General features: G+C 41.7%; 1 protein-coding gene across 4 annotated transcripts in view; it reads right to left on the bottom strand.

Moving 5' to 3' along the window:
• ADGRE3 (adhesion G protein-coupled receptor E3) overlaps positions 1-12,322 on the bottom strand; it is a 47,124-nt gene extending 34,802 nt beyond the window's left edge. For 2 of the 4 annotated variants that reach the window (XM_031689506.2, XM_072947514.1), the window contains exons 1-3: positions 6,625-6,757; positions 2,137-2,187; positions 768-890 (exon numbers count right to left, since the gene is read on the bottom strand). In XM_031689506.2, the coding sequence (XP_031545366.2) occupies positions 768-890; positions 2,137-2,187; positions 6,625-6,649 (199 nt within the window). In that variant the 5' untranslated portion in view covers positions 6,650-6,757. Of the gene's footprint in view, positions 1-767; positions 891-2,136; positions 2,188-6,624; positions 6,758-9,858; positions 9,969-12,245 lie in introns of those variants that run through there. The other 2 variants (XM_072947511.1, XM_072947512.1) reach the window with 2 other exon arrangements.
• Between the last annotated feature and the right edge of the window lie 2 nt (positions 12,323-12,324).

Below are 12,324 nucleotides of genomic sequence, written 5' to 3'. Positions count from 1 at the left end.
GCAAAGAAGCATGAGGCCAGATAAAGAAGAGCATTTTGTATTGATAAAAAGAAAGCTGCATGGTCTTGAAATATCTTTAAATAGAATAATTTTTATTAAATCATTAAATAATGTAATATTTTAGAAGTCTGAATTATAGAGAAAACGAGAGAAGCTAACAAGAACTTGGAAGTGCTAATCTAACATAAGAGGGAGGAATGACTACAGGTTGGGCCACTTTGCCCATGAGAATGCCTATGCTCTCAGTTACAAAATACCAGTTGAACAATGGCTTTAACTCTTGCTACTCAATGTGAGGTTTTTGGACCAAAAGCATGGGCATCACCAGGGAGTTTGTTAGAGATGCAGAACCTCAGGGCTCACCCCATACCTACGGGATCAGAATCTACATTTTAACAAGATCCCCAGGTGATTCAAATGCACATTACTCATTAATATGCACACATATACTTGACATGTAAAGATTCTGAATAATAAAAATAATAAGGTAAAATTATATATGCTATACACTTGTAGAGGTTATCCCCTTTTTGAACATTTATGGAAGTGACATTAACATTATAATCCTCACATTATGGAGAAGAAAATTGAGATCTAGCTAGGTTATGGAAGAGCCCACTTTCCTGACTTCGTGAGAGCATTGCTTTCTCGGTGAAGGTTGATTTGGCAGAGCTCTCAGCATCACACATTACGGTTACCTCCCCACAATCCTCGTGCTGCCTTCCTCCCACTTCCACCTCTGGGTGATTTGAATATTATCCCTTTACCTTCACATATCTCCAAGGGGAATGTGAAGAATTTCTGCCCAGATCGAGAAGTGTATCCAGGGTTGCAGGTGCAGTAAGTACCATTGACACAGGAAGCATTTAAGGGGCACTGACGACAGGTCCCTGCAAGAAGAGAGGCAGGTCAGACATCACTGGCATCAGAAGCTCTCCTGTTATCACTTTGTTTTGCCTCTGAGCAAGGCCGCTTAAGGCTGAGGAAGCTGCACCTTTTTCCTTCTGTTTGATCTCAGTACATCAAAAAATTAGAGACACCAAACCCAAGCTATGGAAAAAATGTGTGATTCCTGTGCATGATAAAGGGCCGGGGTTGGCATTAAACAAGTTAATTTTAACACAAAATTTCCATGCAATATAATTGTGCTAGTCTCAAGATCATTGCCAAGTTTATAAAAAGGGAATAAGTTTTAAGATCTTGGACTCTGGGTTTGATTCTGGCTCCACCACTTACTACCTGTGTGTCTTTGCATATGTGTTCTAACCTCTCTGTGCCTCAAGTCCCTCACCTGTCAAATGGGCTATTATAAGGAGTAAGTGAATTAATACATATTAAGTGCTTTGGGCAGTGCTTGGCACATAATAGGTGTCAGCTATGATTATAAAAACCTGAATTTGTCGAGTACCACAGGAGGTAAATTCTAATAAGGGTGCATGTAATCTTTGTAACCCCACGTATAACTTCATTTAGATGGAGATCACTAAAGATCTTAACTTGAGGCCCCTTGAAAATGAATGGAAATAATGGGGCTGAGGAAATACCTCAAGCTTTGTGTCTAGTGGAGAAATCTGGGAACTGTTAAGGGACAACAGGGAGTGGAGGCTGGGAAATGATGGGGGGCCATGTGCAGAGCCTGCCTCCTCAGAACACGTTCCCTGGCTTTTGGCTAGAAATGCAGAACCTCAGGCATCCCAGACCTGCTGACTGAGAATCTCATGAAATTGCCAAGGGATTAAAGTTAACTTGAAATGATCTTGTTCATTTCTTGCTGACTTGCTTGTGATCAGAATGAAATGATTATCATCATGCTCTGTCTCTCCCCGCCTAGAATGTTTGCTTCACAAGACTTTGTGTGTTTGTGTGTTTTATTTACTGTCTACATTGGGCACATTGTGATTACTAAAAATAAACAAATAGACAAATAGTAGTTAAAAAAATAAGATAACTTAAAAGATACCCAAATTTGATGAAATGATGAGTTAAAAAGAATTACAGGAGCAAGCCTGCCCCAGTTCTGTTCCCAGAAGACCCCTTTCTCTAGCCTGTTGGGGGATGTGAGTGGTTCCAGGTGCATCGTTCATCTACACCCTCCCTGATCCCTGGCTATGGAAAAGTCAGGCTTTGAGCACTCACCTTTGGATTTCTGAGCCAGGACTCCTGACAAGCTCAGTAGAAAGCAGAGTCCTGGAACAGGGAAGCAGAAGGTAGACACATGAAATGACTGAGGAAAGATTCCAGGATATTCTGTAAAGGCTGGGTATTAGTCATCGATCGCTGTGTAACAAACCATCATCACAAAACGTAATGGGTCCTGGTAATGGAAGGTCTCTGTTTACCAAGTTGGATAATGGGTTGGGTGAGGGTGGACTAGTTTGGTGGAGCTGGGATAAACTTTGATTCCTGTGCATAGAGGACTGAGAGTGGAGGGACTGAGAGACCATTTGAGGCTGAGAGTCTGGAGAAGCTGGGAAGGGGATGTCTAGGCTTCCTTGGGGAGGGAGGTTCAGGAGATTTGGCAGCTAGTGGCTATGAAGGAAGACCTGGAGGAGATGGATTAAAATGTGGCATGCCCTGTGATGCAAACACCCTTCCCTCCTGCCTATGAATGAGCTGGTGAAATCTAACTTGAAGAGAGACTCCTGTCTTGGGGAGAAGATTTCCTTGGTTGAGGGGCATTGGGCAAAATTCTAAGGTCAGATTCAACAACACCTAAGGGGAATTGAGCTCTTACCACATGCCAGGCATTGTTCTAAGCATTTTAAGCAGCTGAACTTCAGCTTTGTAACAACTTTAGGAGGTGAGTACAATCAGTATTAACCCCATTGTGTGCAGATTAAGAAACAGGAACAGAGAGGGTAAGTAACTTGCTCCATTTTCCAGAGCTAGTCAGCAGCAGAGCTGAGATTAAACCCCGGCTCTGGGTTCCACTGCTAACCTGCCAACCCTCACGACCTCTTTTTCGGGAATCCTACACAGTGCTGGCATGCAAGGAGGTGCTATTCGGATTGTAGACACCAAGTTGGCATGTTTATTGGGACAGTGACTTGAGGAAGGGGTGCCTTTTCTTCCAGAAGATACCACTCTCTAGATCAGACTGGAGTCTCAAAGTCCAGTAAGAGGGTGTGATATGCTACTTTGGTCATCTGAGGCAATCCAGACCAAACGCAGGATTTGGAAGAAAAGGACTAGCAGGGGCCCTTTAAGAGTGGGAGGGAGGGTAATACTAACACTTTTTGGATTTCCCTGTAGGAGTTTCCGACTTCTGTTGTAACAAATTACCTGAATTTACTGGCTTCAAATAACAGAAGTTTATTCCCTTACAATTCTGTAGGGAATTCAATTCTGTCAAAAATCAGTCTCCCTGGGCTATAAAATCAAGGTGTCAGCAGGGCTGATGCCTCTGGAGGCTCTAGGGGAGAATGCATTCCTTGCCTTTTCCAGTTTTTAGAGGCTGCCCACATTCCTTGGCTCATGGCCCCTTCTTCCATTTTCAAAGCCAGCAGCATAGCATCTTCTCGCCTTTCTGGTCTCCTGCCTCCCTTGTGTGATTATATTGGACCCACCAGCATGACCCAGGATAATCCTCCCATCTCAAGATCTTTAACACTTCTGCAACCAAGTCCCTTCGACCATGTAAAGGAATTTAGGACATGCCACCCTCAAATATGCCCCTTTGGCATATTGATTATTTTGAGCTGAAGGCACTTGAGAGGCAAAAGATGCAGGAAGGGTTTATGACCTTTTCTTCCTAAAAACCGGCTATAAAATTTCCTGTAAGAAAGTCGCCCTCCCTGTACCAGGATAAGAACACCTTTACTCCCAGAGACTCGGAATGGGCACGGAAATGGATCTGTACAAACACACGTACTAAATTAACTGTATCTTCCACTAACTTTCCCTTCTCTGTATCTTCTGGACGTTTCCTCACAATTTATTGCACCTCGCCCAAACCCCCTTGTCTTTTCATTTCCTCGCAAATTTATCCTGTCTTTGTCTAAAAGGTGTTAAAGCTCTGTGCTCTGGTCACTTCTTTGGGTCTTTATTTTCTTGTGAAGGCTCCCATGTACCCGTTAAAATTGAATTGCACTTGTACGCTTCTCTCCTATTAATCTGTTTTATGTTGGTGTAATTTTTTTTTTTTAAGTTTCAGTTTTTGTTTTAGTTTTAAAAACACCTTTATGGTGGCATGGGTCCTGTACAGTAAACTACACATATTTCAGATGTGCACTTTGATGAATTTTGATAGATGTATACTTTATGTCAGTTTAATCCTTATTCCCAGCTGGAGACCCTAAGAAGGTAGAGGAGAATTTTTACCTCCCCATACATATCTGGTGACCTATTCACAGATTCCAGAGCATTAGGATGTTGACATCTTTGGACGGAGGCATTATTCATTCTCCCCAGTTTTTATGCTTTCCCCAAAGAAGTTGCCAGGTCTGTCTCGTGATCAATTACTTATGCAGCTGCCCTCACAGAGCATTTTGAATATTTTTGATTCTCCAATGAATATAGTCTCAGCTGGGATGTGAATCGCTTGATGGCTAGATCCTGTAATATTCCTTAATAGGTTTAAATTTCCCTTTCCCCTACTTTGGCGTAACTAATTTGCAGCATCTACAGTAACATTTCAGCTGCCCCAATGATGACTATAGTTCACAGAGGCGGCCGGTACAGTAAAAGAGTTTCCGGGTTCCTAAAACTCAGGCGATCTGGGCATCATCACGTTTCCTCAAGGCGAGTCTTTAGGGTTTCCTTCCAGCCCGGCCAGAAACTACATGCTCAATATTATGGGCATAGGTCTTAGGTTAGGGGTCTCAAAGAGCCATTAGCATGCCAGAACCCCAGACTTCTAGGACACTTTAGAAATCATTAGCTGACTCTTTTTGCTGATGAGGAAACAGGTCCCCAGGGGTCAAGTTCTTCAGACACCATATGTGTAAATTCTGGTAAGTTGCTTAACTTCTCTAAATTTCCTTCCATGAAACAGGGGTGACAGCGTTGCCTCCCTCCTGGGGCTGGGGTGATGACATAAATGAGGGAGTGTGTAAAGCACAGTACTATCATTTTATCTGCTCTAGAATTCTATTTTAATTCTTCACCTGATACTCATTCTACTAGACTGCCTGTTCCATCTAGTGATGTGGGCAGTTTATGGATTACCAAAATTCATAAACAATCCATCTCAGAAGTTTCCGGGACTCTGCCTGCAGTTGCCGAAAAGCAGGAAACATCTTGTTTGAATGTCTCTTATTAAAAAAATTGTTTAGCTTTAGGGAGGTATAATTGATATATAAAAAATTGCACTTAAATTTGATTCCACAGATATATACTGATACCTCTTATATATGTAAGATGTTGTGGAAAGGGCTGCATAGGTGAAGGGACCTGGCCTTTATCTTCAAGTAGCTTATATTATTTTGATAGACTTTATGATCTATGACCTGCCACTACAACTAAAATAACTGTGAGACTTGGAGCAACCTCCCCGTGGTGCCATTTTGTATCTGTAATGTGGAGATGCTGTGCAATAATGAATGTAAAGCAATTTTAGCCTGAGGCCAGGCTAAAGCAGGTGCTCAATATATATTAGCTTTGGTTGATATTGTGGCTTTTGAGATTGTGGCTATTGATACTGTTATTTGATCTGGAGAGAATGAAAGGGATTTCAGAGTTGGAGAACCATCTGCACAGAGGTGGTGGCTGAAGTCATGGGGTCATGGCATTCCTCCAGGGAGAGGAAGTTGAAAAAGAGAAGAATACCAAAGGCATATTAGCAAAGATCTGGAGCCAGGTGGCTTGGATTCAAATCCTGGCTCTGCCATTTATAAGCTGTGTGACCTTTGACAAGTAACATAACCTCTCTGTGCCCCAATTGTCTCATCTGTAAGATGGGAATAATATTAGTATCCATCTCATGGGCCTATTATGATGATTAAATGGATTAATACACAAGGTGCAGAGTGAATGCCCAATGTTGGTTATCATTATTAATATTCAAGAAAAGGAAAAAGGTAGAGGAAAGAAAGAATTATCAAGAGAGGTAGAAAAAATGTCAGGGCAGTGCTAGGTCACAGAAGCTACCATGGAGGAGAAGCTATCAATTTGAAAAAAAACCTGTGAAGAGGAAGATGAACAACCCATTGGATTAGACCATAAGGAAAATTTTAGGGATATTTGTGTTCAGAAATTGACATATTGCAAACTGATCATACGTCAATAAAAAAAAAAAAAAACAAGGTGAAAAAACAGAAAATATCTAGTTGCCTGGGTCAATTGGAGTGAGAAGAAACAAGGAAATAAGTGTAGCGTCTAGAGTTAGCTTGCTAGATATACTGTGTTTGTATTTGACTGGAGCATTGACAGGGAAACAAGAGTTATCTAAGATTTGGTTTGCTGAACTGGCGCACCTAAAGTAAGAGCAGCTCCTATTTTGGACCTAGAAAGTTATTTCAACGATATTAATAAGAAAAAAAGGACTCTTAGCAGAAAAAAAAAAAAAGGAGACTGTTCAAAACAGAGCAGAAGAACGAGGAGAAGGAAAAGACAGCTAATTGTCAAACCATGTAGCTCTTGATCGGCAGTAGGTCAAGGTACAGTCATTGTCAAGGTTACACATACCTGGAAGAAGCGGTGGCCCTTGCATTCCTGTGTGCAGGTGACCCTCGCCAGCCAGCTCTCAAAGCTCCCTACTGTGCTTTAAGCCGACCACTTTTCCTATCTCAAGGAAATCTCATGAGAATTGCCATTTGTCTTAGGTCAGCCGACTCAGGAAATTGCTATCAGAAAAGTAAACTTCTTCCTGTCTTTCACCACCAGACCCATGGTTCTGCTTTTTATTTCTTTATTTTCTACACCTTTTCTTCACTTGTTTTCTTATACTTCTTTTGTAGTAGGTTTTCCTAGCTGTTGTTGATCACCTTTGGGATTATAGAATCAATTGGTCCTAGAGGGGCCAGCAGCTTTCAACAATGGGAATCTCTGGGCAACTGCATTTATCTCAGAGTCCAGGTTCAGCCTCCAGCCTCATCCCAGAGGGCATCGCTCCATTCTAGGTCCACGGAATAAAACAGTGAACAAAACAGGCAAAAATCTCCATTCTCATGAAGTCTTTTTTTTGCACACGCTGTTCCCTCTACCTGAAATTCCCTTTCTGTAACCCCAGATCCCCTTTCAACTCTCAGATCCAGAAGATACATTTCTTCCCAGGAAATCTTCACAATAGCTTCAAATGTAGCCTATACTAATTCATTTGCATAATAATGTGGTTGTCTTAGGCCAGCTGCCTATCAGCAGATCTTGAGGTAGGAATAAAGATGCACAAGATTTGTTGGGGGAAGGGAGTAAGGGTTGGGATGTACATGATTTGTCGGAAGGGCAGGGGTTGTGATCACATGATTTATTGGGGTAATGAGGGTTGGGATGACATAATTTGTGGGAGGGGTAAGGGTTGGCATGCAAATGATTTTTTTTTGGGGGGGAGGGTAAGGGTTAGCATGCACATGATACGTTGAGTGGAGTAATGGTTAGCATGCAAATAATTTGTCAGAGTAATTGTTGGGATGTGCATGGTTCGTTGTGGGGAGCAGGGGTTGGGAAGTCCATGATTTTTTTAGGGAGGATAGGGGTTGCCCCAGCTAATACCATGGGGAAGCTCTGGAGTGTGTACCGTGGAGATTATCCATAGTGAATGGGTGCATGGGGACATAACCTGACGGGCAAAGTGATGGATGGCATACAGGCAGAGCACCAGGAGTGTCCACTATGGCTCAAACCTTTGTCTGGCTGTTTCCCCACTGCCTCGAGAGTTGCTACACAGAATATGAATGTTACATCCTCTAAATTTTAAAGTAAGTGTTCAAAATAATGATTTCCCATAAGCCATATTGCACTATTACATGATCAAGCCAAGGAGCAGCTTACATGTGATTCTCAGTTCTTTAGAGTCTCAAGGATTATTAAGTCACTCACAGTTAATTCATGTAAATGTTGGTGTAGACCTCTATAGGGGATGCTGTTAGTGCCTGCCCTAGGCCCCATTTACTGGTCTACTGCTTAGAACTATACATTTTAATACATGAAAACGTATTAAAAAAATAAAGGAGAAAAATTAACATTTGCTAATTTCATGAATGTATTTCCCCGCAAAAAACAAATGGGTGTTTCTTTTTGTACCTATCCCCCAGCTATTGTGAGTTGGCTGTTATCACTTATGTCTGCCCCTTCCTCCAGAGAATTGCTCTCAACTAAACAGAAGCTACTCTGGGAGGCTGTGACCCCCCTCAGGGAGCATCTTGAAAGCCAATGATGGGCTGAGATGGGGGGTACCAAAGGCCAGCCCATGGTGTCAAAGTGAGAGCAACTCTGTGGTCTCACTCATGCTCCAGAGTTCCTAGTGGACTCAGGGTGATGCTTAACTCTGGCTGAACCTACATCTTTACCCAACTCCTTCATCTACTTACCCAGTTTTCCTCACTCTCTCCTGGTAGCAACCTCAACAAATCATGAGCACCCAACGCCTCACCTAACACAATCCTTTGTTTATTTGGTTATGTCACCAAAACAGGAGAAAAGAATTCAAGGTTTCCAGCTCCTTCTGTGTTTTTTCTGAGAAAAAATTTAGAAATATTGTACATTGAGCTACCTCCCCATGGGAACCCAGTAAAGACCGTGAGGGTCTAAAGGAGATTTGGGCATGGAGCCAGCTGCGGCCTGAGTCTCTGTGTGGGAGCCCATGATTGGGTTAACAAATTGTAACAGATCCCAGCCGCTTATCTCTTTAAAGAAGAAGTACTTAGCAACTGCCTTGAGATTTTAGCAGTGACCCAGGCCCCCCCGCTATAAACGTTGGGTGTGCCTGTTGTTAGTCTTCTATCCCCAAAACAGCCTTGGGCTGGAATGGTAAACAACTTACAAAAAGCTGCAGACTCAGAGGTGAGAAGGCTGGTTAGCCAAGACAGGTAAGATCCCCTGAAGGGGGCAACCTAAGACAGGCACAGCCACCTGAGTCCAAGCTGTTCAGCAGCTGATTCTCATAGTTCTGCTGTGATAAGCTGAAAGGCTCAACACAAACATGATTCACCAAAAAGGGTCTTCTGACCTTGAGCCAAACACTAACCATAAACAAAGCCTTTGTACTCATTGTGATCCCACCCTGTCCTTCCCTAAATTCCTGCATTCCTCCTTTGACTGTACTCAATAAATATGGGAGATTTGAGAGGCTCGTGGAGTTCGCTCTCTCGACTCCCTCTTGCTCTCTTGACTTTTCCACAGAGTCTTGAGTAAATCATTCCATCTCGGTGGGACTTCTGCTGGCCAGAACCCACAACTGGTGATGAACCCACATCTATGGGCATCCAGGGGGCTCCAGAACCCACAGGGTCTGGGGCGGTTGGGGTGGGGCTGCTCCCACGGTCCACGTGCCCCCTCTTCCTCCTCCTGACCTCTGCTTTCAGGTGCCAGGAGCAGGCCCAGACTACAGATTGATAGACAAGAACCTTGGGCCTCCTGGGAGGTTAGGACCAGCTCTGCCAGTGTAAGTGCAGTGATGGGTCTAAGACTTCCCCAGGTGATGGTTATGTACCTTCCTTGCCAGATGGATGTGGCCCTTCACTGGGGTTTATCTGAATATTGGCACCCCTCCCCCAACAAAGTGCTGCAACCAATGTCACAGGTGCTATGAGACCTGTGGCAAAAGCAAAAAGGACTGTGATGAGGAGTTCCAGTGTTGTCCCTCCAAGATCTGCCAAGTCATGTAGAAGACACTAGGACTAGGTCAGCATGTTCAGGCTCGTGAAACCACAGTGCCCCTCTTGTTTGATTGACAGTGTTGGACATTTAGGCTGTAAATCATACCTGGACAGCTAACGAGCTGCATGTAGGAGTCACTGTGAAGAAAAAATCTCTGATCTCTTCCAGATGATGCTGACAGGTGGCGACAGCAAATGAGGACAGATGAACATGACCTTTGACAAAGAACTAATGTTTTTACAGCATAAAGCTGACTTATTTTTGTGAAAGAATTCTTTTAGGATCTTATTTTGACATTAAGACTTCAAACTAAAGATTAAAAAATGGAGATTATCTTCCTGGATGTTGCTGCCTTAGTGTGCCTGTCTTGACCAATCTCAGAAAATGTGCATGTTAAGGAGAACTTAAGAATTTTTTTTTTTAATTAAAGTGTAGTTGATTTACAATGTTAGTTTCAGGTGTGCAGCCAAGTGATTCACTTATACATACACATACATGTATAGTTTCTTTCCAGATTCTTTTCCATTAATATGTTATTATGAGAAACTGAATATAATTCCCTGTGCTATACATTAGGTCTTTGTTGTTTATTTTATATATAGTAACATGTGTCTGTTAATCCCAACCCCCTAATTTATCACTCCCCGCCCTTTCAAGGGGAGAATTTTTTTTTTTAAAGAAAAGAGTCTGTAGCTCAATATTCACAACTGTACCAAAAAAAAAAAAAGGTCAAATATAAAATTCATTATAAGGTATGTTCAACATCTTATTTGGAAATACGTGAAAACCTTCACTTAGAAGTATGTTTTTGTTTATTGTAAAAATTTAAACATACATTTATGCCTGGAAAAAAGAAATGCTATACTTGGATTATGGAAAAGCACAGATAAAATCCCTAGTTATCAATATTATTTTATTGATGATGATAATGGTTGAATCCAACTTGGAACTAGAGAGTACTTAGTCCTTACACCATACTGCCACCTTCTGGGAAAACTAAGGAATAAGAAATTCAAAGTACTTTCAAATGTTGGGTTTATGAAGCAGGACTGAGGTATAGAAGAAGGTCTACATCTTTGGGGTATGAAGACTGAAGCAAATTCTATAGAGATATTAACTAGTTCCTTTACATATCACCGTAAATCTATTAGTATGTTCTTATTGCACTTGAAAATTCAGGTCTAAGGATTCTCATTAAGTTAATAAGCTTAACTTTGTAACAAGTACATAAAAATGGGAGGTAGGAACTTGGTCTTCACATTTATTCATCCCCCCACCTACCCATTCATCATCCCCCCATCCATTCACCCATCATCTACTTATCCATCCAGCAATTGTTTAAGATATACTTTCTCTGTGCTCAGTGATTTTATGTCAGGGTGATTAATTTCACTCACTCTCAATTTTTCTCACATTTCAAGTGGGGTTAATCTTGCCAATTCATTTAGTATTCAGGAGGAATGCATTCACAGTACTAACAAAATCTTATTTTCTTCCCTTTGTTGAAAAATACACTTTTCATGGAAATACTTCTAGGTAATAAAATGAGACAGTGGGTGCAGAGCAAGTCTGAGAATAAGTACATGCCAGGGGAGAAAAAAATAAGGATATTGTATAATTAACTCATACTACTGATGTATTTTGAGTAAGTATTTTAAAATACAAGCCACTTCAGTATTAATGTCTTCATCACATTGCACTGTAAGGAATTATTTATTCAACCCCCCACTGATGAACAACACACTTAGGCTGCTTCCATTTTTACCCTATAATAAATACTGCTGCAACAAGCACCATTTACAATAGCCAAGACAGGGAAACAACTTAAATGTTCACTGACAGATGACTGGATAAAGAAACTTGGTATATTTATACAATGGAATACTCTTCAGTGACGAAAAAGAATAAAATAATGCCACTTGCAGCAACATGGTAGAACCTGGAGATCACCATTCTAAGTGAAGTAAGCCAGAAAGAGAAAGAAGAATACCATATGATATCACTTATATGTGGAATCTAAAAAAAAAGGATAGAAATGAACTTATTTACAAACCAGAAATAGACTCACAGACATAGAAAACAAACTATGGTTACTAAACGGGAAGTGTGGGGGAGGGATAAGTTAGGAGTTCAGGATTAACATACACACACTACTGTACATAAACGAGATAAACAAGGACCTACTGTGTAGCATAGGGAACTATATTCAATATCTTATAATAACCTATAATGGAAAAGAATCCGAAAAAGAATATATATATGTATAACTTATTCACTCTGCTGTACACCTGAAACATAATACTGTATACCTACTACACTTCAACAAAAAACAAAACATTGAGCATCCCAATGTGCCAGCGAGGCCACGCCTCTCCTCAATCCCCGCCCATCCAGCTTAAGCCCGGTCTTTAGACCAGTTCATCTGGCGTACACCCCGCCCCTAACCCCACACTCCTGGTCTGGTCCGACCCCACCCCAGAGCCTAAGCTCACCCCCACTTGGAAGGAAACTAAAATTTCTCCTCCGAGGTTGGATGAAGAAGGAGTTAACCTTCCCACCACTGCCTGAGAG

The sequence above is a fragment of the Vicugna pacos genome, chromosome 22 (genome assembly GCF_048564905.1).
Source record: "Vicugna pacos chromosome 22, VicPac4, whole genome shotgun sequence".
In the NCBI taxonomy this organism is placed as follows: domain Eukaryota; kingdom Metazoa; phylum Chordata; class Mammalia; order Artiodactyla; family Camelidae; genus Vicugna; species Vicugna pacos.
Note: the sequence above shows the minus strand (reverse complement) of the source record. Positions and strands in the feature narration are given on the sequence as shown.